The sequence below is a fragment of the Pteropus alecto genome, unplaced genomic scaffold, assembly GCF_000325575.1.
Source record: "Pteropus alecto unplaced genomic scaffold, ASM32557v1 scaffold166, whole genome shotgun sequence".
Lineage (NCBI taxonomy): Eukaryota > Metazoa > Chordata > Mammalia > Chiroptera > Pteropodidae > Pteropus > Pteropus alecto.
This window is the reverse complement of record NW_006439757.1, coordinates 2,286,055-2,312,896: the sequence shown is the minus strand read 5'-3', so window position 1 is coordinate 2,312,896 and position 26,842 is coordinate 2,286,055. Positions and strand designations below refer to the sequence as shown.

At 44.5% G+C, this 26,842-nt stretch overlaps 1 protein-coding gene across 2 annotated transcripts in view; it reads right to left on the bottom strand.

The window, feature by feature from the left end:
* EPHX2 (epoxide hydrolase 2) overlaps positions 1–26,842 on the bottom strand; it is a 52,492-nt gene that overhangs the window by 8,858 nt on the left and 16,792 nt on the right. For both annotated transcript variants that reach the window (XM_025050404.1, XM_006916975.3), the window contains exons 7-14: positions 24,209–24,304; positions 23,602–23,680; positions 20,876–20,910; positions 17,736–17,762; positions 15,378–15,463; positions 13,792–13,903; positions 2,230–2,301; positions 328–361 (exon numbers count right to left, since the gene is read on the bottom strand). In XM_025050404.1, coding sequence (XP_024906172.1) covers positions 328–361; positions 2,230–2,301; positions 13,792–13,903; positions 15,378–15,463; positions 17,736–17,762; positions 20,876–20,910; positions 23,602–23,680; positions 24,209–24,304 — 541 coding nt within the window. The remainder of the gene's footprint in view (positions 1–327; positions 362–2,229; positions 2,302–13,791; positions 13,904–15,377; positions 15,464–17,735; positions 17,763–20,875; positions 20,911–23,601; positions 23,681–24,208; positions 24,305–26,842) is intronic.

Here is a 26,842-nt window from a genome sequence, read left to right as displayed (position 1 = left end):
TTCCTATCATGGGTCTCAATCCTTATCAGTAGAGGGTAGGACTGCCCGACAAGCTCTAAGTTTTCTTTCAAGCTCCAACTGTTTAAGATCTGAAACCCAGAGGTCCCTGGAGGAAAGGAAGCCAGGCTGTGTGCTCAGCCCAGGGCTTGGGTAAGTGCTATTCGCCTGTGAGGACGCTGTATTAAGCAAGTCATAGTTCAGAGCTGGCAGGTGGCTACTTCTGCCTACTTCTACTATAGCAGTCAGATGCAGAAACACTCATTTAACATTCAGCTGGTTTCTGCCACGGCCCTCCTGTCTCCCTTCCCTCCGAAGAATGTCTCTTACCCATTTCACGGACATTGCTCAAGGAGAGAATACTCTGTAGAGGGAAAAGTTAGAAATGATGTCATGGGTGGAACAGGTCATCTGAAAATCCTATCACATCAAAAGATCTACACATGCCATCAGACTATACAAACATGCTAAACTCCCAAGAGTGGTAGGTAGGTCTTCAGGGGTCACAGCAGAGGCAGCTAACAACCAAAGCTCTGGGCCAAGGCTGCCCGTCTTTCGTAGACAGGTGGTCATTTAAGAGCTTGGGTGTATTAACCAACCGGAACAAGAGATGAAACCTTGGGTCTGGATGAGAAGATAAAAATGAGACCCTTCCCACCCCTCCACAGTAAATCCGGTAAATCTGTGGTCCTCAGTTAAAGGATAGACCAGAAAAAATCCACCCATCATGACAGAGAGATGTCAAAGGAGTTGGTCCATTCAGTTTGGTACTAAGAGGAAACCAAAAAAACTCACTTAGAAATTCATAGCTACAAGCCTGCCTTCACAAGTGTTTGGATTTGAATTTACACTATTTGCATGATCCGGAAACCCCCAAGATACAAAGTAAACAACAACAATGAAGTGAGCCATAGCTGGTAACACCACTAGAACGCCTGGCAAAGCAGCAAGTGCTAAACCACAAGAGGTCATTTCCTTAATCCCAAGTGAAGCAGATCAGTGCAAAGTCAGTGCTGCTGAAGATGAGCTCACAAACCAAAATCACAAAACTCTTTCTATCTCTCTCCCTTCCGTTCACCGCCACCCCCTCCACCCAGGTCCCATTGCAAGACAAAAACAGCAAGCATAGCAAACAGTAAAATAATACTCTCCAAGAATATCTAATAATAGAACTTGCACTGAGGGTAGGGGGAGAGAGAAAGAGAAAGAAAAAAGAAAGAGAAAGAGAAAGAGAGAGAGAGAATATGAAAGGAAAATGAGTCTGCTTAAAATGATTAAAGACATAAAAGAACTGAAAAACAAGAACAGGAAATCAGAATGATTTGAAAAAGTACCAAATACAACTTTCATAAATAAAAAAACTGTTCACTGAAATTAAAAAAAAACAAAAAACAAAAAAAACTTCAAGAATGAGTTAAACTGCAGATTAGACACCGTTAAAAGACCAATAAGAGGGTAGGCCTGAGGCCGATTTCTCATAAGCAATGGACAGAAGCTTCTAAAAGGAAAAAATTTGTCAACCTAGAATTCCATACTCAAACTAGTCTTCAAGATTGAAAGCAAAATAAAGGTATTTTCAGGCCCTCGAAATTATGAGTTTATGACTGACGGACTCAAGAGAACTACAAAGGAAGTTCCTTCAGGAAGAAAGCAACTGAACTCAGTGCAAAAGAGTGAGATGCTAGAAATGATCAGCAGAGGCACTAGCAAACATGGGGAAAAAATCTAAGCAGGCACCGAGTCAACAAAACAGCAGTGACAGTGACTGTTGACACCCAGGACAGGAGGGTGGAGGTTATGGGAATAAAGCCTTTTAAGGCTTTCTTGAACAACTTTGATTGTTCAAGAAAAAGGTTAGAGATAGCAACTGGTTTTCAACTTTGATAAACAATTATGCACATTAAAATGGTAATGTAATAAAGGTGTACTTTCTAAACCATTGCTAGTATAATCATTCTTTGATTCTGGTTTCAAAGCCCTACTGGGGTGTGGCAGTGAGGGTGTGACCTTTCTCCACTAATGAGGAGACCAGCAGAGTGAAGACTCTGTCACCCTGACTACAGAAGTCCTAGAAAAAGGCCAACTTGCTCATTCCCAGATCCCTGACACCCCCGTTTCCCTGCCCCCCATTCTCCTAGGGAAGCTATCTGGAGAACTTCACATCTTTACAGCCCTCTCACCCCACATGCTCACCCCTTCTCCCCCTCCTGCCCCCCATGCCCCTCACCTCACCTCATCACTCGCTCTAAAGAAGGTTTTGAAAGTCCGACTCAGGTTTCCTTCCAGTTCGGCCTCAGCTACTCCCTGAAACAATCAAGAAAGCGAAATGACGGACTCTGCAGAAATCCTGGACACTGTACCTCTCCCAATCTGACCGAAAGCAAGAAAGCCCCCAACCTCTGTCCCATCCAGCCTGAGATTCATTAGAAGTGCATGCATTTAAATTTTTTTACTGAAACGCACATTTAAAAAAAAAGGGGGGGGGTTCAAATAAAATATAGGATGCTTGCAGTGGTCCCCCCTGGGAGGTGGGTTTGTGGATGTTGCTTTATTTCCTTTTCTGTTCTTTTCTGTTTGCAAAATTTCCTACGATGAGAACATATTACTTGTAATGATCCCATTAAGGGAATGGGAGAGGGCTGTACAGGACTCTGGGAAGCGGAGGAAGCCAAGTGGAAAAGCCAAAAGCTCTTCCATTCACTCATTTTGCTGTGGTAACTTTGAAACCAACTCCTTTGATTTGGGGCTAAATTATTAAACCATCAGACTGTCCGTGGATTGTCTACCTAAGAACAGGGCAGCAAGGCTTCCCTGTTGGGACACATGTTCTCTGTGCTGACAAATTCTCTGCCTCATGGGAGTGTCACTACATTTAATTGCCACATCTGTACATGGTTCTTTGGCCATTTCCAGGAAAACTGGGCTAAGAAATGCTAACATACAAAAGAGAAGTCCTGGGGGTGGGGCAAGGGCTGGATGTAAACTGAAGCAAAGTTCCTGAGTTACTGATGCATTCTGTGGGCTGCAGAAGATTCTGGAAACACAGGGTCTCGATTCCTCATCTCTCAACCCCTCTCCCTTCTTACCCAAACCTCCCATCCAGGGGCATTTCCAGACACGAGGGACAGGGGCCAGGTAGCAACGGGCTTTAAGATCCATTGGTAAATCCTAATCTACTGGCTCAGGTCTCCTGGGTCCATGATTTTTAGGGCAGAAAAGAAAAATTTTAATCCAATCTGTATTTTCTAGGAACTGAAAGCTGTGGACCTGAAAGCTGTCACAGATACAGTGTGAAAAAAGACAGTCAGCTGTTCCTGAGGCACGGATCCACCAGGACAACTGCTCCTAAATAATAAAGGTCCTTCCCCAATACAGCCCCTTGAAGGGACCAGCGTTATGGGAAGGAACTGAGCATGAGTATGGCAGTGTGTCTTAGTCCGTTCAGGCTGCTATAAGAGAACCATAAATTGTGTAGCTTATAAACACAGACATTTGCTTCTGATAGTCTAGAGGCTGGAAGTCTAATATCAAGGAAGGCACTAGCAGATTCCGTGTCTGGTAAGAGCCCACCTCCTGGTTCACAGATGGCATTTTCTGGTTATGTCCTCACATGGTGGAAGTGGGGAGGGAGCTTTCTGCGGTCTCTTTAATAAGGGCACTAATTCCATTTATGAGAGTTCCACCCTCAAGTCTCAATCATCTCCCAAAGGCCCCACACCTCCTAACATCATCACACATGGGGGGTTAGGATTTCAAGTCGGACTTTTTTCTTTTTTGGTGGACGGACACAAACATTCGGTCAACAGCAAAGTGTCAAGCTACTATTTTCTCCTCCTTTCCAACTGCTCACCTGAATATACCCAGGTAACAGCTAAACCGAACTGCAGGGTGTTTTCTGAACGGGTACCCTACTTTCCCACCTCCCTGGTTTAACGTTTTGCAACTTCCACCAAGAACACCTACTCCCCTCAGTTTGGCCTGCGACGCCCGTCCCAAACGCTGCGCTGCGTGAAGGCATGCCTTCCGCGGTAACGTGACTTTTCGGATCCCGCAGAGGCTTTAAGGTGCTCTCCTCCGAGCATCCTGAGAGCGGAGATGCATCCGCTCCGAGCATCTGTGACTGCTCCTGGGCGGAGCCGAGGCCTTCTCCTCTGGTAACGCTCCCAGAGCGGTCTGTAAAGCGTTCTCGCGACAAGCAGCCCTCCGACCTTGCCACGTTAGGGGTCCCCCTATCACACCTCACTGCACATCACGAGCACTCTGGATCCATGAGATGGCAGCATGGCAGGAAAGCACACACCGTCAGGCAGTGCTGGATCTACGGTTTGAGATTTCTGAGGAAAGCGATGTTGGTGTGTTAATTACGATCTCCTCGCATTTGTAAGATTCGATTAGGATGGAGAATGAATGGTGGCCCTCTGCTAGGTGATGAAATGTCTAGGCACGAAATAGCCACGGAAGGACGTGCATTTTCTGTGATCGATGAAAGCCCGGGTCAGCCCTGCACGTCACCATGGGTCATCGCTTTCATTTATTGAGCGGCCCCCATCCCATAAACCACGGCTGTGCATGAGCTCAGGGGTGCGTTTCAGTGTGTGGAGGAATCTCCACAGACCCAGAGGTCTGGACAGGGCTTCAGCCCTCATATGGTCCTTAAAAGAGCAAACGGATGCCAAAGGGGTCAATAAAAAAAATCAAAGGGAGCAAAAAACTAAACAAGTTTCTCTACCCCACGAAAGTACATCAGGCCAACAGGGAGAATGAGGACACGGGTGAGGGCCAGAAAGGAGAGAAGATAACATTTGTACCCTGGTTGTGTGCCCTGGTCATACCATCTGACTCTCTGTAATTTATAAAAGGTGATACCCTATTTTTAAGTCCTATGGACTAAAGACAAGTTTCCCGTCTGCCCAGCTAGATGAGGCTCCTCCCTTTGTGCTCCTGAGTACAGGACTTAAAGAATGGACTCAGGAATCCAACAAGCACTGTTTCAAGAGCCAGTACTGACAGCTATTAACTGGGCAACTTAATCTTCCAGAGCCTTAGTTTCCTCATCCATGAAATGAGTTTTGTTTTCTTACAATCTCTGACTCGTGGGAAGGATGCCAATAAATGGTTATTATTATCATCATTATCATGATCTCTATCATTAAAGTTATCGAATTGCATCAGAATTGTCTACTTTTGGATGTGGTCTCCTCACCAGCCTGTGAATTCCTTAGGGACACACAGTCTATCTCATTCATAGTTTTATCTCCACTGCCATAGCATGGTAATAGTAGGCACCCAACAGCAGCTAGATGGATGGGAAAGAGAGAGAGAAGAGAGGGAAAAAGCAAAGGAATGTGAGATAAAGACTTTGGTGGAAGTGTCTTCTAAGTGACCACATAAGTTGTGGCTTTTATTTTTCTGCCCTCCAACTGCAAGCTCCTTTTAACCAAAGTAATTCACCTCCAGCTTGAGGTGGAACTGACCAGCAACCCACAGAACATGTCAAATGCAGGCATCGGCTCTACTATTACCCAAAAGCTATTTATTACCTGGGGCAGGCAAACTGGAGAAAGCTCTAGGTTCTAAAAGAAGCTCCTAGAATTCCATGAATTTGGAATTCCATGGGCCTGGAGCTTTGTCTCATGGTACTCCGAGGCTGTTTTAGGGATAAAGATTTCCTAACAGTCAACTGAAAAGTGGTACGAATGACTTAAAGAATAAGAAAACAACCTTGGAGAATTCACCAGACTCTCTTGGCCTCTCTCACTAACTAGTCCTATTTTTCTCCCCCCACATTTATCTTAAACTTGAAATCACAGATGCTTGAAGCTCGAAGGAAACTTCTAATTCTTTCCTGTCTTCCATATCAGTATCTCCAGCTTCACCCTTACTCCTGAGACATATTTCCAACCGTCTGATAAACATGTGCATGTGGACATCTTGTCACACTCCCAATGTGATTACTACAATTAATTTTAAAAACCAATCAATGAAATGTAGTGTTTGATGAAATATATTTTTCATGCATGGCCCAGCACATAACACCTCACCACAGTGGCCCCCCAAAAAATATGTCCAAGACCATACCCGTGAATGTGGCCTTATCTGGAAATAGGGTCTTTGTAGATGTAATTAAGTTAGGATCTCAAGATGAGGAATGGAGTTGTAAGGCAAGGAGTGCCAAGGGTTTCGGGCGACCGCCAGAAGCTAGGAGAAAGGTGTGGGATGGATTCTCCCTCAGAAACCCCAGAGGGAACCAAACCTGACAACCTCTCCACTTCAGACTTTCAGCCTCCAGAAGTGTGAGAGAATTCAATTTCTGTTGTTTTAAGTTTGTTACAATAGCCCTAGGAAAATAACCCACCACCTCGAGGAGGCTCTCGATTTGAGGGGTAGGCAAAGAGGGAATGGGCTAAGAGTCTGCATAACCTCTGGGCTCCATGGGGCCCACTAGGCAGCAGGGTGACAAGTTTGCTGACCACAGTGTGGGGGGCCGCAGGTTCCCAGGACAAAGCACCCAGATTTGTCCTACTGCCTCCCCCCGTTTAATCTCCTTGCATGTATTCAACTCACTGTCAGAGGAGCCCCAGAAGGATAGGGTACTATAGAGAAGACCAAGTTTGCCTAGAGTTTATACCCCAGTGCTGGCGGGGGTACAGCTCTCAATCAATTCATTTGCATGGGAGGCTCCTGCAGCTGGGAGGGCCACAGCAGGCCGCCTCCTCCAACTCGACCTCCTCTGAGAGGCATCCCTGCTCTTCACCATCCCAGTGGAGCTTCCTTCTTGTTCTTTCCCAGATGTATTAGAGGTCTGCTTCTGAAGATGCACTTAATTGGGTCTATTGTTTCATGGCTAAGACAGTGGAGACAGTCACTCAAATCAAACGGCAGCTCTCACAAAGCATGAGCTCGGGCAGCTTCTGTCCCTCTACAGCTACGACCACAAGACTCTGTCTCAAAGAGAAGACGGGCCATCCTTCTAATCGGTGGGTTGGGGCCAGCAACTCCGCTTCCTGTTCTGTCTACCTGGATAACAATCACTTGAATTCCTCTGAAACTTTGAGGCAGAATTCTCTCAGAATAGGCCAGAAAACATGGCTGGGGTAGTTGTCCCAGGGATGAAGATGCCGGTGACAAAAGAAAACTAGACTGTCTGTTGCTGTCAGGCCTCAGACGCCGACGCCACTTGCCCTGTGCCGACTCTTCTCTCTTCACAACAGCACTGGGCTGGGAAGGCCACGGCGCAGCGGAGACGCAGAGGCTGAGACGTGACCTTGTGCAAAGTCAGGTGGGTTATACATGGCCAGGCTGGAAATGAGAACTCCAGACTTCCAGCTCCTCAGTATTTGGTTCTCTTCACTATAACATAACATTATTTTTGTTTAAGAAAATAAAAATAAAATGCCCAAACCAGGATGGTTAACGACTGATGAGTAAGGTAGCACGCAGTGGTACTTTCTTTTCAATGTATCATGCAGCTGTGAAAAATCATCAAAATCATGTTCCGCATAGAGAATTGGTTAAATAAATCATGGTCCGTCTGTATTATGAAGCACCAAGCAGCCATTTAAACAACGAGGTAGATCTATATGTACTGATGGAAAAATCAGTCTAAGATCTATTAAATAAAAAAGCAGAGTGATTCAATTTATATTAAAAATTACATATACTCATGTACACATGCGTACGCACACACTTACTTAAAATCGTATTTAAAAAACATATCGGGGAAATACCAAACTATTTATTCATAGTGTCTAGTTCTAGGTGAGGGAAGGGGAATTTAATTTTTATTTTACACAACTCAGCGTTGTTTTTAAATAGCAAGCATAAATAACCTAAACATAAATGATTTAAGTCACCAGCTGTGCCTGTAGCCTGAGGCTAGTGTGTTGGGGTGGGGGGCAGATCAAGGAAGACTCAACACATGAAGGAGAAAGAAGAAAATCACTTGTGGATGTTGGGGTACCATTCCACCAGGAGGAACCCCCTCTCTTGACTACTACCTAGAATTTTCTTTCCCCGCATTCTCTCTATTCCCTTGTTTCTCAGCTGATTAAATACTTAAAAGTAGGTTTCGGTGCTTGAATGCTTGAGATCTGCCTCTAGCTTGTTATATGGTTTCAGACACATTCAAGCACACAAAAGTGCAACCTATACACCCCCTCCAATAAAAATACGTACATACATACATATATATATAATATATACACACATATACATACGCGCACACACACATATGTATATGTATATATATACTACCAAGGAGATGTAAAGAGGAACAGTTTGGGGAGGTGGAAGAGGGCAGGGTTAACAGGACACACTAGACATGTTCTGATTTGGGGGCACACGGACTATGAGATATCCTCAGGCTAAGTGAGGATTTGAAGAATCTTAAGATTTAAAAAATGGAACAGATCTCATGGAAATTACTCAGCCAGATCTTTGTCTTGGCTGACAGAAGCTGCCTCCTCCTCTCTAACTATACAAAAGCAATGCCTATTATCCCTTCTCTGAAAAGAAAATAACCCCACACCTTTAAATATAGGTTTCCACCTGACTTTGCAAATTCTTGGGACAAGACAGTTGACACTTGGACTAAGGGTTCAAAGAGCTGGGGTGGGGGTGGGGCAAGGGCTGGGGCTGGGGCTGAATGTAAACCTGGAGTTTGTCTAAGCCACACCCTGCAGTGCTCAGCAAGCAGGAGCAAGAAGTGGGAGGGCTAGGTGCACCTACACAGAAGCCTTCCTTAGGCTGAACAGGTCTGCAATGACCTTGAGCGCTCAGGCTCAGGGATGATTCTTGGCTGGAGAGCTGTGGGCTGAGTTGGGAGGAAAAAGGCAGGAAGGAGGGGCTGGCCCCCAATACCCACCCTTGATGCTATTACGTGTTTGAAGACCATCCAACCAGACTATCCTTTTTCAGGTGAGGAAACTGAGGCCAGAGACAGGAAGGGCCTTGCCCTGTTACTGAGCAGGCAGCAGACATGCTGGCAGGACCCCCGTGAATGGTTTCTTCTTAAGACCCCAACTTGGCTGCTGGATTCACCCCAGGTGGGTTCCTGGATTCCTTTCAGTGGCCAGATCATTCATTTGAATATCTAACATTTCCCTGCAAGAGGCTCTGTTCTTAAGCACAAAACCATCCCCAAACTCTTCTTGCAGATTTTAAACCCAGCTGCTACAAGAGAATAATAGAGGTACCCATTTCCCCACAATGACTATGTCAACCTTTGAAACCTTCCAACTATGGCTGCAATTAGTGAGAGTCCTTCCCCTGAGGTCACTTGTTCAGTCAGGACTTTGAACTATCCTGGTTTGCTCCTCCCCACTCTGCTGGGATGAGAAGCGCACACAGAATAAAGTCCAAGCTCTCTCCCAGGGGGCACATGGGCTCTGAAGTCAACATCCTGACCGAGTGACACACCTCGGGCCAGTTAGTGAGCCTGTCAGAACCTCAGCTTGCTCAGCTGACATGAGGAAGCGACACCATAGTGCTGTTGTGAATAGAACTAACTGGCACATTGCACACACAAAAAGCGGTAGTTGCAACCCAAGTGTCCGTCCACGGATGAATGAATAAAAGGAAATTGGTCTACATGTACAGTGGAATATTATTTGGCCTTAAAGAGGAAGGAAGTTCTGACACATGCTACACCGTGAACGAATCCTGAGGACATGATGCTAAGTGAAATGAACCAGACATAAAAGGACAGATATTGTACGATTCCACTTACATGAGATACCTAGAGTAGGCAAATTCGTAGAGACAGAAGTACAATGTGGTACCAGGGGCTGGGGGGAGGGAGAATAGGGAATTAGTGTTTAATGGGTACAGAGTTTCAGTTCTGCAAGATGAGAAGCGTTCTAGAGATGGATGATGGTGATGGTTGCACAACAATGAGAATGTACTTAGTGCCACTAAACTGCACACTTAAAATGGTAAATTTACATTATGTGTATTTTACAATTTAAAAAATAATTAAAAATTATTTTAATGAGCTAAATTCCATTGATAAATACTCTACATGTAGTTCGATCAAAACACAATATATAGTGAAACTATTACTTCCCCTTTCTAGCTCCTACAATTACATTAATACAACTTAAAAAAAAAGTAGTATTTCTCAAAGTGTATGCTATATCCTTCTCACTCTCACGCTCTCATAAGCACTGTGGAGTTTTCCAGAGGTTCTATATGTGCTGTTCCCACAGACTGAATGCAGAGGCCGCCACGAGAACCGACCAGCTTTCTCCGTTAAGCCAGACATTAAAAGAGTTTGAAAAATGTTTAACAATACTACTCTCACTAAATTTTTTAAGAAAAATAAAGTTTTCTAAAATAAAAATGTTATTTACATTAACATAGGCACATTACTGTTTATTTTTTAAATGAATTAATCAATATTTTAGAATTTCAACTTCTAGTACAGCAAATATCAATAGGTATAGACATAACCCACATTAACTAAAACTCTTTGAAGTCCTTAATAATTTTTAAGAGTGTAAAGGGGGCCTAGGACCAGAAAGTCTGAAGACCCCTGCAATAGAGGGAACCTATATTAGCGAGACAGTCAACTCCCCCCATGATCTGCTCCAGCAATCCTTGACTAGAGCCAGCTGACCAGAGGTCTCTAACTCACTGACAAGGATGGCTGCCCACCCAGCACTGTCTGGAAAATGGCTGGGTTAGCCCCTCCCCCAAGGCTACAGTCACAGTTCTCAAAGTGTGGATCCAGGACCAGCAGCAGCAGCATCACCTCAGCTTGTTAGAAATTTGAATTCCTCAAAAACCTACTGGATCAGGACTCTTGGGCTGATGAAAGTTAGGGACTCTTTCTTTGGAAAAATTTGTGCGTACACTAAATTCTGTGGACAATTTCAAGACGTTCCAGACCTTCTGAAACTCGTCTCGAGGATCGCTGACTACTTCGATAGAACTCTCTCTCATCTCCCACATTTATCCCTGGGTTAAGCGAGTTTTATATGCAACTTCGGCCATTTGTCCCTCAGGCCAGAAAGGTCTTCTCTCTCATATCCACCCACCCAAATACTACTCATCTTCCCGGGTGCGGTTCAAATGCTCTCTCTTTTGGTAAAAATTAACTGTGTTTTCTTGTGGGCTCCCAGAGCACGTTGTACCTCCATTATAATCCTTTACACCCTCTTATTCTCCAGGTATGTGTTATCTGCCTGTCTCCCCAGAAATCATTTAAACCCTCAGAAATTTTTACTCATTTCTAGATTCTCTCGTGAAACTGGCATATAATAGAAGGTACATACGTATTTGCTATAAGAACTAGTGCATAGTAATTCTTCCCAAGTAACACTAATTAAAACATTCCTGATGTTTAAACATATTTGTAATGCCCAACCCCTCACACACATTGCAGGGCACCTCTGTTTTGCAGCAGATAGGAGTCTTCTTACAAATGTTAAATTCAAAAGAATGAGAAAGAGAAAAAGGAAAAGGAAAACAAGGTGGGAGAGAAAGCAGATGCATGAAACCCCACACCCTCTCTCTCCCTCTGGATTGTCCACATGGGGCACCCAAAGGTTGGGGCAGAGTGTTGAGGGCCTGTTGTAACTTATGCACAGGGCATGGGGGATAGGTTAGAGGAGAAGGTAGAAGGGTGAGGAGCGACTAAGAATGGGCATTTGAGGTGTTAGAGGGCCTTGTGGTGGGGGGCCCGCTGGGTGGGGAGCGCTGAGCATACTGAGGCCAGTGGGAGGGGGTTGGACTGCTGGGGTGGGGGCCAAGCAGAGCCAGAGATTGAGAAAGGGTCAGATAAGAGGTGACAGGGACCCAAACACTAGCTCCCTAATTTTGTGTGGGACTCTGTTCCCTCCTCAATTCCCAAAGGCCAAGGCAGCTGCCACTCAAGAGCCTAGACCCACCACTTTGCTCCCCTTTCCCACAGCAGATACTTCTCCAGTGTGAGTTGGGTATGGAAGAAGCAAACACCTGAGAAAGGGTGACAGGCAGTACGCCACACCTTAGACTGGATGGGATCCTCTTTCCTACTTCAGCTGACAGAATTTTCATGGGGCCATCTGTGACGGGTGGGGTGACAAACCCACAGCGATTCTCAACTGCTTCTGACATCAACTATAAACTCAGAGCTTACTTTCCAGGCCTTGCACAAGGGTACTTACCTCCCTCCCATCCCACTCACCCAGGTATCATTCCAAACAGGTCAGTTTCTGAAGTCTCCACCCTTCACCCCCACTGTCCCATTCCTGTTGCCATGCTCCTGTTTCTTTCACAAGGGACACTGTCCCTCTGTTGTGGGCTGAATGGTGTCTTCCCCAAATTCCTATGAAGTCCTAACCTCCACTACCTCAGAATGTAATGGTATTTGAAGACGGGGTCTTTAAAGAGGTCATTAAAATGAGGTCTTTAGGGTGAATCTGAATCCACTGTAACTCGTGTCCTCATAAGAGGAAATCTGGACAGAGACACACACACAGAGGAAATGCCATGTGAGAACACAGCGAGAAAGGGGCCATCTAGAAACTGAGGAGAGAGACTTCAGAAGAAACCAACCATGTAGACACCTTAATCTCGAACCTCTGTTAGATAATACATGTTGTTGTTTAATCCACCAGTCCATGGTACTTTACTATGGCAACCCTACCTGACTAATATGTCATCTAAACCATAACCATCCTTCAAGATCAAGACCACTTCAAACTAATTAAAGACATTTCGATTTAATTAAAGCCAGAGGAAGCTCACTGCTTTCCACACTCTAGACTGTGGAGCAGTAGGGCCCGGCTTCAGTGGAGGAGCGCCTTTTTCATCATCTTACTGGAGGCTTCTGGGGTCCTACTGCACGAATCAAGTTCCTGCCTGAATCAAAAAGCTCCTCTTCTGAGGCGCCATTTTATCAGTTCTTAGAAAACAGTTCTTAGAAAAGAGTTACTCGCTGAATTGAAAGTGGGGTGTTTGTGACCATCCCTGGAAAGGGTCCCTACTTGGGATGCAGAATGGCAAGTGGGTGGGGGGCAGTGAGAGATGTGGGAAGATGCTCTTATGCTCTTTATTAATTAATCCAATCCATTCTTCTCTCTTCGGAGTGATAAGGAAACTTCCTTTATCCTCTCGCAGGAATTATCCGGACGTAGCTGGACACTAGGGCCCAGAGCCCACAAATGAAGGAGGAGCAGGTGCCCTCATGAAGCAGTTGGGGGTGGCAGGCCAGATGACACTGACTCACGATATCACTCTCAGTGAATCCCAGTAAAATGTAGCAGTGACACCCCATCGCACACATCACCTGAGCTCCAGGGGCCATCTAGGGTTTTGTGGTACATGGGGTGACACTAGTAACCCCCCGCATCTCTCTAAGCACATCTGGGGCTGGGTATAGGGCTTTTAGGCTCTGATGCTCCCTGTAATCACAAACCTTACTTCTCAGGAAGCCAAGATACTAGGTTCCTGGCAAGAGGTCAGAAGCTGTCCCAGAACGACATGGATTCCGCCAGCCTCTCAGCCAGAGCACTAAGAGGGGACAGCTCCAAACTAGTGCTCAGGCCCCTACTCCGCAGTTTCAGAGAAGTGAGAGGACCCAGTATGCCATCGTCCCCACTCCCATTCCTCAGAAATGTGTCATCACATGGAAAAGACCATCTGAACCCCAGAACCAGTTTCACCTGAGCCCATTTGTGAAATCATTTCTGACGAATGCCACAGAAAATTAAAGGGGACAGAGATAAATCAAACCAATGGGAGAAGGAGAGAGAAGGAGGAAAGGAGAGCAATACCTTGCTGGGGTCATTGTTCTCTGGGCCTCAAACTTACCGGTTCTTGGAAGTAGAGCTGGTAATCAAAAACAGGATTGGCTTTGATGGTCTCCATTAGGGACCTGTTGGGGTTTGCCGGCATGTAGGGGGTATTCAAACTGGCCACTGCCCTATGGAAAGAAGAGGCACCGAGACACAGACGCAGTAAGAAGACAGTCTGCAAGAACCAGAAAAGACCTTATCTCAGTAGAAAGCCAAAACCAAGGACCCAAAGAAATATTCCACGTCAAAGGTAGACTGTGCTTTCTTTCATTATCTGGCTAGAAAGGCGAAGATCAGTATTGCTAACAATATTCTTAAATAACAGGATGCTGCTTGGCTTCCTCCCGCCCTCCCAGGAATGCAGCAGGAGGGCGGCTTTGACGAGAGCAGATGCAGAAGGAGCAACCACCACCAGAACTAATGAAAACAGGGTGGAAACAGACAACGAGAAGAGGAATGGGAAACCAGAGCACGCTAGAGTGTCTCAGATCCGATGTTATTCTTCACTTGGCTGATGTTAAATACTTTAAATTTTTCACAGGAGAGCTAGGTTAAGTTTAACAAAACAACAATAAGGTGTTTCACCTTTCTCAAGGTCAACACCTTAGCTCGTCACTATATTTCCTTTTGTTCCCTTCAAGAAGCATCTAATATGCTCTGGAGAGTAACTTTCTGGTGAACTCAGTTCCTAAGAACTGAGATCTTAATTTGCCTTTGACAGAGAGGACACAGAGAAAAACTAAAGAAATCATAAAGACAAGAGTGTGACCAACTTTTAAACATTTTAGGAAATGTTTGATTCCTCTTAGTCTTTTATACCAGCCTACCATCTGAGCTAGGGTTGAGGTGAATCAAGTTTTCTGGTGTTTCTGTTCTTATAAACTTAGCCAAATAAAAGTAATTTAGTTAAGGAATACAGAAGGCTGTTAGGGATGATGTTTGTTTAATTTGCTAAGATCCCAGGCTGAAGTGGGAGGTCAGACAGGCTTTAACTTTGATTGCCAGCTCAAATGGGGTGTGGCTGCATAGCCACCTGACTCTCTAGGTTCACAGCCCATCATCTGAAAGCTCCCACTGGTGCCCCGAAGTGCCATTCTAACCTGACATCTGGACAGCATTTTGCAGGCTGTACAGTCGGGTGGGCGTGACCATCACCACTTTGTGGTTGAGGAAACCAAAGCCTAATGGGTGAACTGATTTGTCACACAGCCAGTTCAGGGCAAAACTGAAAGCCACATTTTCTGACTCCCTATCCAGGACTAAAGTCTGTCCTGGTGCTTAATACTATGAACCCGAATTCCTTGCTGCCTCACCCACTCCCCCTGAAGTCTATCATCATTCCCCTGCATGCCCGCTGAATACTCTGGTCCTGAATTATTTGTCCCATTACCAGTAACTGGGACAGGTCTCACTTCCTAAGACATTAGCTCATTAAGCCCTCCTTCTTAATGTGTCAGTGGACCCTAAGAAGCTAAGTAGGTACCTTCCCAGATGATCTACGTGTTTTCTAGAAGTTTTCTGGGATTCAAGACCTGAGGAAGGATTCCAGTGGGAATTCAGTCCCAGTCCTACCCAAATTCTTGATGCCCACAGCCAAATTACCTCACTCTCTCAGGGTAGAAGAGAGCCATGTTCCACACCAGCATGCCTCCCCAGTCGTGGCCAATGAACACTGCTTGGGAGATGCCCTGGCAGAGGAAAGAGACGGGAGTGGCTGTGGGCAGGTTTCCGGGGTAGGCGCTGGGAGCCCAGGCCTTGTGTTCTCCTAGGCCCAACCCTCAGCCGCAACCCCTCTCAGCCTCTCCACTGACCACACTCCTCCAGACATCCCCCCGCCCCGGAAGCCCCATCCTCACACACCGGCCCCGTATGCCTTCTACACATGTGACTGGCCCTTTAAATTTTGTTAGAAGATGGAGGCCGCTGGCCATGAATTCCTTCTCCCTTCTCTATTTTCCTTCAAATCAAAATTTGTTTCACCTTTTCCCCTCTCTTTTGTTTTAAAGTTGGTATGACTTACGTCCCCATAGTACATGTTCATCTTTCATTATGATTATGATTACGATTTCATTATGAGTGATTATGATTCTAATCCCCACTCTTTTGGGATCTTCCTTCCCTTAACTAACCACTAAAACCTCAAAGTCATATTTAATCTCTCCCTCTGCACCTTCCTTTCTTCTGCTGCTACTAAAAATGACAACAGCTCCTTTTCATTGAGCTGCTACTGTGTCTCAGGCGCTGTGCTAAGTGTTTATATCCATTATCTGGAATTGTCCCAATAACATCTAATACACGGTTTACAAATAAGAAGACAGGCTCAGAGCAGCTAGGTGACTTGTCCAAGGCTGCACAGATAGTAAATGGAGGAGCCACAATTCAGACCCAGGTCTCCCCAACTTAAAATCAGGCTCTTCCTTCTCCCCGACCCTGCTGGCCTCGTTCAGTCACAGCAAGGCCTTTCGGATCCTCTCCTGCCTCACCGCCATCTTGAAAAGTGGTTCCCTACCACACTGTTCCCTACCACACTCCTGTCCCCTGTGTGTTCCCAACTTTTCACGATGTCTACACCAGAGGCCTCCCTAACAACCTCCTTACATCACTGTAGTCTGGTTTCTTCCCTGCTACCCCTGAGCCATGGAAACGTCCTTCCTAAAGGCTAATCATCACCACTAAGAGTTTTTTTTCCTCTTGCTTCTCACTCTTCTGACTGTTCTACAGCAGTAGACATTTCCTTCAGCAGCTTCTTCCCTTGGCTCCTGTGATGCTATGCTTTCCAGCCTCATTTCACTGAGTCTACTCCCTCCTCCATCTCTTCTGTGAGACCATTTCACCGCTCGGCCCTCAGGCCTGCCCTCAGGAAACTTGTTAACTCCAGTGACTTCAACCACCCCCTCCTGTGGAGGGTGACCGCCTCCTCTGCAGCTGAGCCAGCCTCCTTCCTATGTGTCCCAGTAATGACGGAGCCAGGGATAGACACCTGACCCAGCTGGCCAGCAGCCGCAGAGGCTCTCAGTAATCAGAAGAAGATGTTCTCAGCCAGTTGGAAAACTTCTGGATTGGAGGTCGTTATAGTGTCAAGACTGGGGTGGCCACACTGAGCCATGTCCTCTTTGATGACCCCAGCATACTCAAAAGTTCCAACACCAATTCCATGGCACCGAGAACAGCGGAGGGCAGGGCCATGCCCTCTTCACTTCGTTTATGAGAGCCTGGCACTGAGCCTGGCTGTTGAACTGGAATTCCTTAGTCAACTCGGATTCTTCCCTAGACTCACAACCAATTAACAGGTGATAAATCCCATTGCTTTTGTTTGTTTGTTTGTTTGCTGATTTTAAATCCCGCTGCCTTGAGGTTCTCTCTTAGCTCCCCCTTCCCCTCTCCACCGGTCCTGTCCTGGCTTCGCCCTCTCCACCTCAGTCCATGCTGCATTGCTTTCGCTCTGCACCGTGAAGTGACTGCGGACTGGGAGGAGGCTGTCTGTCCCCACTTGCAATCTCTGGAATAGTACGTGTGCTCTGCAAAAGCATATTCACAGGTCACTGTCGTCAACTGGAGTCTGACATTCCAAACAACATTAAATGAAGGCATTCGATTTTAAATATTTCAAAAGAAATGTAAGCTTTAAAAAGTTGTGAAATATTAGCCCTACAGGGTATTTTCCAAACATCTTGACTCAAGCCAACAGAGGTATCCTATTCCCTGGAAGACACTTTTCATAAAAACAAAAAACAAAACAAAGTTGTCTACACTGTTTTCCATATACTTTGCCATCTCCAGTTTTGTGATTCCTTCCAACCAACCACCCCGCCTCCCAGTGCCCCAAAGTGGGCCTCTCCCTGCCCTCGCCATTCCCCTAGAGGTTCTGACAGCTGATACCCTCAAAGGCTGACATTTTGTCTGTAATTACTAGGCCCAAACAGAGTTCTCCAAAGAGATTAGTTCAAAATTATTACTTACCAACTTATCCAGGAAGGTTACCATATCCTAAGAAAGAAAGCACACACACAAAAAAATCAGAAATTGTATGCCTCTATCTCAGCTTCAAGATTAGAATTACTGTGTCTGCTTTTGTTATGGACCGAATTGTGTCTCCCTACAATTCATGTGTTAAAGTCTTAACCATTAAGACCTTCAGGATGTGACTACCTTTGAAGATAGGGTCATTGAAGAGGTGATTAAGTTAAAACTGAGGTTATTAGGATGGGCCCTAATCCAATATGACTGGAGTCCTTATAAGAAAAGGTGATTTGGACACAGAAGAAAGATCACGTGAAGGCACAAGGAGAAGATGGTCATCCTCATGCCTCATCTAGAAGCCTCAGATGAAACTGTGCTGACACAGTTATCTGAAGTCTAGCCTCCAGAATGGCGAGAGAATAAGTCTCTGTTGTTTTAGACACTCTAGTCTTTGATACCTTGTTATGGCAGCCCAAGCAAACTAATATAAGCGCTAATGAGGAACTTAGCGGAGGGTTTCCCAGAAATGCCCAAACAAGCCTACCAAGTGGCAGCACCCACGGGGTTTTCAATGAGGACCTAAGAACCAAAGGACTGTCTGATGTAAGAGAGAGTCCTCTAGTATCTTGGTCTTCAAAGGATGTGGGGTGCAGAATTATGGTCCAGCTACAGCGACTGGAGTGGCCGCTGCTTTTCAGCAACTTCCAGATGCTGCTTAGAGGCCAGAGTGGAGTAAAGGTCAGTAATTCCAGGGCAGCCAGAGTCTTGTACTGCTTCCAGGGCCATCCAAAATGTCATTTCTAATAAGAAATGGCCTTATTCTAACAGGCGCCTGCAAGATCTTGGTCTCGGGAAACAATTTCCAGAAAGAAGGGCCTGGATCCACGGACATTCTCTGGGGCCTGTTCACATAATTACCTATTGGAAAACTCGCTGCTAGTGCCTTTGCCATATGGCCAGGCAAGAAGAGCGAAATGGCACCTGGGCACATCACAGTCCCCTCATCCTTCAAGTAAGAAGCACCTGCTCTTCCACTCCTTCCCTCCCTAATACCTCCATCACCAACACAGGGCCTAATGAGCTCCCTCACTTATAACATCTATTCTCCAGTTAAAATTCACTCAGAGCCAGTTATGGGCCTGATGCTACAGTTTAAGTGCTGCACAATGAAAGGGACAATTGGGTATAGACAAGACTCCCAACATTAATAAACTTTAGAAGATAACATTTTTGCAATGTAGCATTTCAACATTCCTCATTTGGAATCTTAAGACTACAGAGAACAGGTTTATGGTTCCTTAAAGATACCCATTTTAAAACAAATAACAGTTGTATGATTAACTGGCACACAAATTTGGGGAACTATGGTTGACAAAAAGAGTTTTCATTATATTTGGGAGATGTCACTGGGAAAAAAAGCTGTTGTGGGCACTTGAGGGCAAGAAGCATTAAGGATCTTCATTTAGATTTTTTTGTAACCCTATGTTTAAAGACAATATGAAGTTGCTTTAAATAAAATTTTACATTAAAGATATTGTATTGATGATTTTTTAAAATAACAGCTTTATTAAGCTATGACCCTTATACCATAAAAGTCACCCCTTTAAAGTGTACCATTCAGTGGTTTTTAGTGTATCCAGAGTTGTGAAAGCATCTTCGCTTTCTAGTTACAGAACATTTTCACCACACCAAAAAGAAGCCCTGTACCTACTAACAGTCGCGTCTCACTCCCCATTCCTCCTTGCCCTTAGCAACTGCTAACTTAATTTCTGTCTCTATGGATTTGCCTAGTCTGGATATTTTAACTTAATTTCTGTCTCTATGGTTTACCTAGTCTGGATATTTCATACAAATGGAATTATACGATATGTGGTCTTTCGTGACTGGCTTATCTTAGCATAATGTTTTCAAGGTTCATTCATACATCTTTATTGCTGAATAATATTTCATTACATGGATACACCGCATTTGGTTTATCCATTCATCAGTTGATGGATATTTGGGTTGTTTCTACTTTTTGGTTATTGTGAATAATGCTGCTGTGAACATTCAAGTGCCGGTTTTTTAGGGGCACCTTTTTCAGTTCTCTTGGGTAAATACCTAGTAGCCGACATACCAATGATTTTTTAAAAGGTGGAGTCAGGGTATAGGTGCATCACATTTTACCTTCTTTTAGTAAAAGAACTTTCTTCAGGAGAGCAGTTATCTCAAACGACCCAATTTATCTGTTTCAAGAACAGATTTTGACAGAAATCCAGGTTAGGGGACGTTGGAGCGATGCGGAAAGGATCCCACAGGGTCACTAGTGAGACCTTGGCAGGGTTGAGGGGAGATATGAGCAAAGTCAGAAGGAGCAGAATAGAAGAGGCAAACTGAGTTTGGAAACTCAGGAAGGAAAAACAACCCTAACTGGAAACCAAGCTTTCACCCATGCTCCCCTTACGAGACGCTGAAGCCTGTGTGTGGCGCCAGATGTGGGTAGCCCCAGGCAGAGCTCTGACTCTGAGATGGAGGTTTTTTGTAATTTTAGTGTAACAAGCAGCATTGTCAGTTTTCTGTCTGTTTCTTCACCTTGGTCCCTCCAGCCTTTGCTTTTGCTCTAAGGAGGTTTGAGTCACAGTTTCTCTTCACCCTGATTAGCCTCAGCCTCCCTGCTGCAAGCTCTGAGTTGAGGGTCCCCCTCCCTAGCGGTGTCTTTGCCTGTCTTAGAATAAGAACGCCATTAGTCACCAAGCCACACACTAATCCCTAGGTCTGGCCAACAACATCTTTACCAAAATAAAATGATTTTTAAAATCCCCAGGTGGAAAGGCAATATGTTGGAGTGGTTAAGAGGAGGGATGTGAGGCCTATTACAGGGGTTAAACCTGGTTCTACTAGGTGTTGACCTTGGGTCATTACTTTGCCTCCCCGTGACTCTGTTTCCTCTTCCATCGAATGCTTAGAGCAGTACTTGATACCCAGTAAATGTTGGCCATCACTTTCAAACGGCATTTCAATTTACAGTAAGAATTTATACCCAAATGCTGTGAAATCCTGCTTTCCTAGAATTTAAATGAACACTCACACTTCTGACTTTTATCAGTAAAAATACTAGGATGGAAAAGATGTTACAGATCTTACCCATAGATCTTTCTTACCTTGCATAGCACTTCCATGGAGTATTCCTCTATTTCTGCAATAAAAAAAAAAAATAAATTTAATTCACATGATTAAAAATTACTAACGAACTAAAAGGGTCTTTGCGTCAAAAAAATATATAATCATTGAATTCTCAGACTAGGGTACTCCCTACTTTATTTTTGTTTTTGTCGCCTGTGTTTTGGTGTTAGATCTATGAATCATTGCTAAGACCAATGTTATAAAGCTTTTCCCCTACGTTCTCCTCTAAGAGTTACAGTTTCAGGTCTTACATTTAAGCCTTTAACCCATTTTGAGTTGACTTTTATGTATAGCATAAGGTAAGGGTCCAATTTTATTCTTTTCCATGTGAATATGCAGTTTTCTCAGTATTATTTGTTGAAAAGACTATCCTTTCCCTATTCTTTGTTCTTGGCACCCTAGTCAAAGATCAGTTGACTGTATATGTGTGAATTGATTTCTGGGCTCTCTGTTCTGTTCCATTGGTGTATATGTCTAGCTTTATGCCAGTACCATACAGTTCTGATTATTGTAGCTTTGAAATATATTTTGAAATCAGAAAGTATTAGTCTTCCAGCTCTGTTCTTTCTCAAAATTGATTTGACTATAAAAAGTTTTTGTTGTTGTTGTTAATCCACAACAAACTGTCGAATTGTATTTCTTATTTTCATAAAAAGATACCAATGGGATTTTGATAGTGATTATATTGAACCTGAAGTTCATTTGGGGTAGTAATGACATTTTAACAATAATAACAATTTCAGAAAGAAAAAAAGAAAAAAGAAAGAAAGGAAAACTGAGAAAACAGAAGAAAAATTATCAAAGAAATAATTCGAGAGAATTTCAAAGAGCTGAAAGATAAATGTACCCAGTAAAGGAGATGAAAAAAGACCCATATTATAGCACGGTATCATAAAATTTTAGAACACAAATGATAAAGAAAAGATCCTAAAAGTGTCAAGGGTAAGGAAAAAAACCACCTAAACGTCACATAGAAAGCCTTGTGGATCAAAACGGCAGGGGACTTCTCAATAGCAACAAGGGAAGCTGGAAAATAGTTGGACAAAGCTTCAAAATTTTAAGAGAAAATAATTTGTTACTTAAAATCTATTAACAAATGATATGAAATCTGTACAGAAATGATCTGAACTGTATGTGTATATATTCCAAATATTATGCTTGGCTTTAGAATTCATGTTATACAATTCATGTTCAACAATAGTTAGCAGGTAAATTATGTTTTTCTTATAAAGAGTTATAATTAGGGTATAATCATAGGTCCCAGTTTGTTCAGGACAGTTTCAGTTTATGTGTGTTATTATTAAACAGTGTCTCTTTTAATAGTGTTCTAATTTGAATGATAAAAATTATATCACTAAGTTATGCCTAGGGGATTCAGGGAAGATTGTAGTATAAATGAATAATAATAAACATTTTAATAATTAAATTAAATAAAAACAAACCCTTAGATGCCTTTCCTGGATGTTTGGACTAAAGGCTATTGTTTTGTCTAAAATGCTTCTGCATCATTCCAAAGTAATAAGCAGCTGCTGAGTTGAGACAATGGCATTTAGGGAATAATTATGGAGGCACTCTCTTGCTGTGACAGGCTGAGTGGCCTGATTGGTGGCCACCTGAGTTACCAAGAGCCCTAGTCCATGTCAGCTGCCTTCAAACTCAGCACAACAGGCTTTATGTAAATATGGGGGAAGCGGCTCAGAAAAAGGACGTTGGGCAGCTGGCTTGGCTTGCTCAGTCACTACTGCTAACAGTATCGTAGGGACTTGGAGGAACCAGGAGTTCTGCTGCACACCTGGCTACTTCACATCCCTGCCTCCACACCTGAGAGAACCTCAGGTATGGGGCTCAGGATCCCTCTGAAACTGATAAAAACAATGGACTCCCCTCCCCAAGGAAAATGCTCATAAAGCCACATGTGATCTCAGGGGTTCATAGGCCCCCTGACACCCATCCTTAGATAGACTCCCACTGGGATCTACAGATGCTAGGTTAAGAATCTGGCCTATGAATTACCATATGACCTAGCAATTCTACTTCTGGGTATATACTCTCCCAAAAAACTGAAATTTAAAGAGATATTTGTATACCCATGTTCATAGCAACATTATTCACAATAGCCAAAAGGCAGAGGTAACCCAAGTGTCCATTGATGGATGAATGAATAAACAAATGTGGCATATCCATACAATGGAATACTATTCATCTTTAAAAAAGAAATTCTGACACATGCTACAACATGGATGGACCACAAAAGGATAATACTTTTTGATTCACTTACATGAGGTACCTAGAGTAGTCAAATTCATAGAGACAGAAAGAAGAGAGTGTATGCCAGGGGCTGGGGGAAGGAAGATTGGGGAGCTATTGTTTAATGGGTACAGAGTTTCAGTTCTGCCAGATGGAAAAAGTTCTAGAGATGGATGATACATCCTACGCTCTACATCCCCACCAACCAACAGGAGACACCCCTAGGGCACAGGCCATTGGATTTCTTGTATTCACTGAGTATGAGGAACATCTGGGACCGGCATCTGGGACCCAAATTGCATGACAGAGGACATTGCTGGAAAGGGGAGGGGCGAAGTAAGACCTCTTGAAGGACTGCCTGCTCTGCCCTGGGACCAGGGGATGACGGTGCAGTTAGAGAGCTGGGACAGTTGGAAAGCACGATCAGGAGAGGACAGCTGTAAGAGAGCTAACCCACCAGGAGGCGCAGACGACTCTCCATAGCCTTTCATGTCCACTGCTAGTACCCGGAAACCAGCCTGGGCAAGAGCAGGGATCTAGAAAACAAACAGTGCATACACACTCCAGTGTGGTCTCGTTAGTGTTTGGCTGACACTCCCTCTTTGGTTCCTCTATCCCACTATTCTTGCAAACAGTTCAATCCAAAGTGCCCCATGGCACTATCTGGTGTCTCCTCTATGGGACTGGAGCACGCCCACCTGGATAGGGCTGCCAGGGATGGTGGTAGGGTTTGTTTACTGCATCAAATGCCACATCTAAGAAAGCACCTTTCCTAACATAGAACTTAATTTCTATGATCATTACAAAGACTTCTCACAAGTGGCATAGAGTATCTTGAAGAAGTCTGTCTTTTCTTAATCTGCAAAGGTAGCATATGGGCTAGCATAGCTCTGAGGTCTGGAGCAAGTTCTGGCCCCATTTCTGAAGTATCATGGTCATACTTTGGAGATGACGCTCCACTGTAAGGGTGCAGCTTCTTAATGACATTCAGGCTAGGCCACACCATCTAGACTTTCCCCTCACTTCACCTTGACCAGGCTGTACCTTCTCCCAGCTCCCCTTACCTGGTACCGCCAAGAGAACCAGCTCTCAGGAAATCCATGGCAGAGGCACACAGCAGGGCCGGAGCCCAGCTCCACAAAATGCAGACGCACCCCAGGCTGTAAAAGAGAGAGGTGAGCGGGAAATGACCACAGTGCCAGGCTGGGCAGAATCAGGTCCCTCTTCTGTGGACCATCTGGGCCATTTCAGTATTTTGCTAGATCTTGCATACAGCCCAGCTTTCTCAGCCTGAGACTCCAATGCGAGAAGATGTCTGAGAAGAGACGACTGGCTAAACTGTGCAATAAAAACAGGTGGCTTTCACTGTGACAGAAGAAGCCCGAAAAGTTTATAACGTTGGAAAACAAAACAGAACAAAATAAGTTTGCATCCATCCTATCAGAATTTCTGGTGCGGTTTGTCATGTTTTCAATATTGAAAACTGGAGGCCGATTTTGTGCAGAGCAAAATATTTATGCTAACATGCAGAATACTAGAATTGTTTTGTTAAAAGCTGTTTATCTTTTGAATATAACTTTCTTCTCAAGCTTTGCTACACGTCTTGCCCTTTCTGGGCTTCATGGATGCAGCAGAGGCTGCTAGGGCTCAACATCTGCTCTTCTCCCTGGCACAAGGTGGCATTTTCCAGACCTCCCCCTATTCCTTGCAGCGGGTATGGCCATTTGACTAGGTTCTGGCCAATGGCACATAAGCAGAAGAAATGTGTGCTACATCACGGGGTTCCCACAGCTGGTCCTCCTTCTCTTTCTTGTGTGCATGTGTGCATCTGAATGGACTGGGCCTTGAGGACGGTGGAACTAGCAGAAAGGAGCCCGGGTGCCTGAATGACTGCGTGGAGAAAGCCCACTCCTAACCCACACTGGGTGGTGCTGCAGCAAGAAACAGACATGGCATTAAGCTGGGTTTGTTCGTGAGAGCACTAAGCCTCTGCTGACCATTTCAGTCGGGTCTAAGCAAAAGAACTAAAGCAATATAGTCAAAGGGCTCTATTTTTCCCAAAAATACATATCTCTAATTTTCTAATGGAAATGAATGAGAAAAATAAGCTTCACATTACAGAAATTCACATGGAACAATTCTATTTAGCTGCATTTCAGACTTCTCCAAGTTGGTGTTGCAAATTGCAAGTTGCAGCCATGATTCCCAACAAGCTGTCTTGCTCAAGAAAACATTAGGCTGACATTCCAAAAACCGTTTCACAGACTATGATATTTTTATAAGAATATGTTTCATTGTCTTCCCCTTAGTACTTGGTAAAAGGAAGGAATTCAACTTTAAATTCCATACTCTTTATACTGAAAAACATTACAGTGCTGATGTCCAATCCAATAATCCTTGTCTGCCTCTGGTCTAAATGGATCCCAACTAAAAGGCTTGCTCTGCTGCTTCATATTTGACTCAGCAGAGCTCAGAAAACACATGAGCTTTCCCATCCTTTAAATGACACGTTAACAAAATTGCAATAAAGTCAGAAAATGGGAAAGATCTATTACCAACCCAGTCTGGGTAACGTTAGCACCCAGTGAAAATGGATGCAACAGCACCCCCAGAGCCTGGGCTCAGCTGGGGCTCCCCAGAGGTCACTGCCCTAGCTCTTGAATTTGGGGTAGAGGATGAGGGGGTGGCAAATCAGTTCTGATCGCCCTCCTTCATGGTCAGATGAGGAACCTATTGGAACTGGCTGAAGATGCAAGAATCGAGAGGATTACAAAAATAACCCTGTCCAGGGAGTTGAAGACACAAGCCCCAGGCAAAGAGCCCTTCACTCCTCATCGATACATAGCTAAGGTCCAAAAGGATGTTCACCCCTTCAGAAGCACCCAGGGTGACAGGAGGAGCTGCACTGGCACTGACTGGAGTTTTAGTAGCAGAGAAGCCCTTTCTTACTACCCCTCTCCCACTCATTCTTTGACGCCCACTTTACCAAGTTGGCTGAGCCCCGCTGCTGGCATTTATGGTTGCCGCCTCTCCCTGCCCAGAGCCCATTCTGAGCACTCTGGGCACTGCTGTCAGGCATGGACCTCACCCTGTGATGGAACCACAGGGGCTGCGAATGTTTATCTCAGGGGAGCATAAAATCCCTCCGGTCTTCATCTCGGTATTTCTCTCTGTGCCCAGCCAATAACAGATGCTCAGTAAATATCTGTGGGGTTATCCTCCAGGACAGCAGGCCGCCCCACTGTCTCCACACTGCAGAGCTCAGACCAGATCTCCGCTTCGTCAGCCTGTAGCTACCTGAGGTACTTCAATGAATTCTTACAAGAATGTAGAGGGACAACATGGGTTTGAACTGTGCATATAAGTGGACTCATGAAGTTCAAACTCTTGCTGTTCAAGAGTCAACTTTTTCCATCTGTGACTGGGAATCCACAGACGTGAAGGGCCAACTGCAGTCAAGTTTTTGCGGAGTCAAAAGTTATACGCGAATTTTCTACTGTGCACCCCTAATCTCTGCATTGTTCAAGGGTCAACTATATTATCATCATCTCATTATAAAGCTGTGAACACTGAGATTCAGAATGATAAGAAATAAATCTAAATTTGCTGACATAGCGAGTGCCAAAGCCAGGACTCCGGCTGGTTCTGTCCGATTCTATCTGGCTCCAGAGCGACTGTTGGGCTTTGTCTTGCTTGTG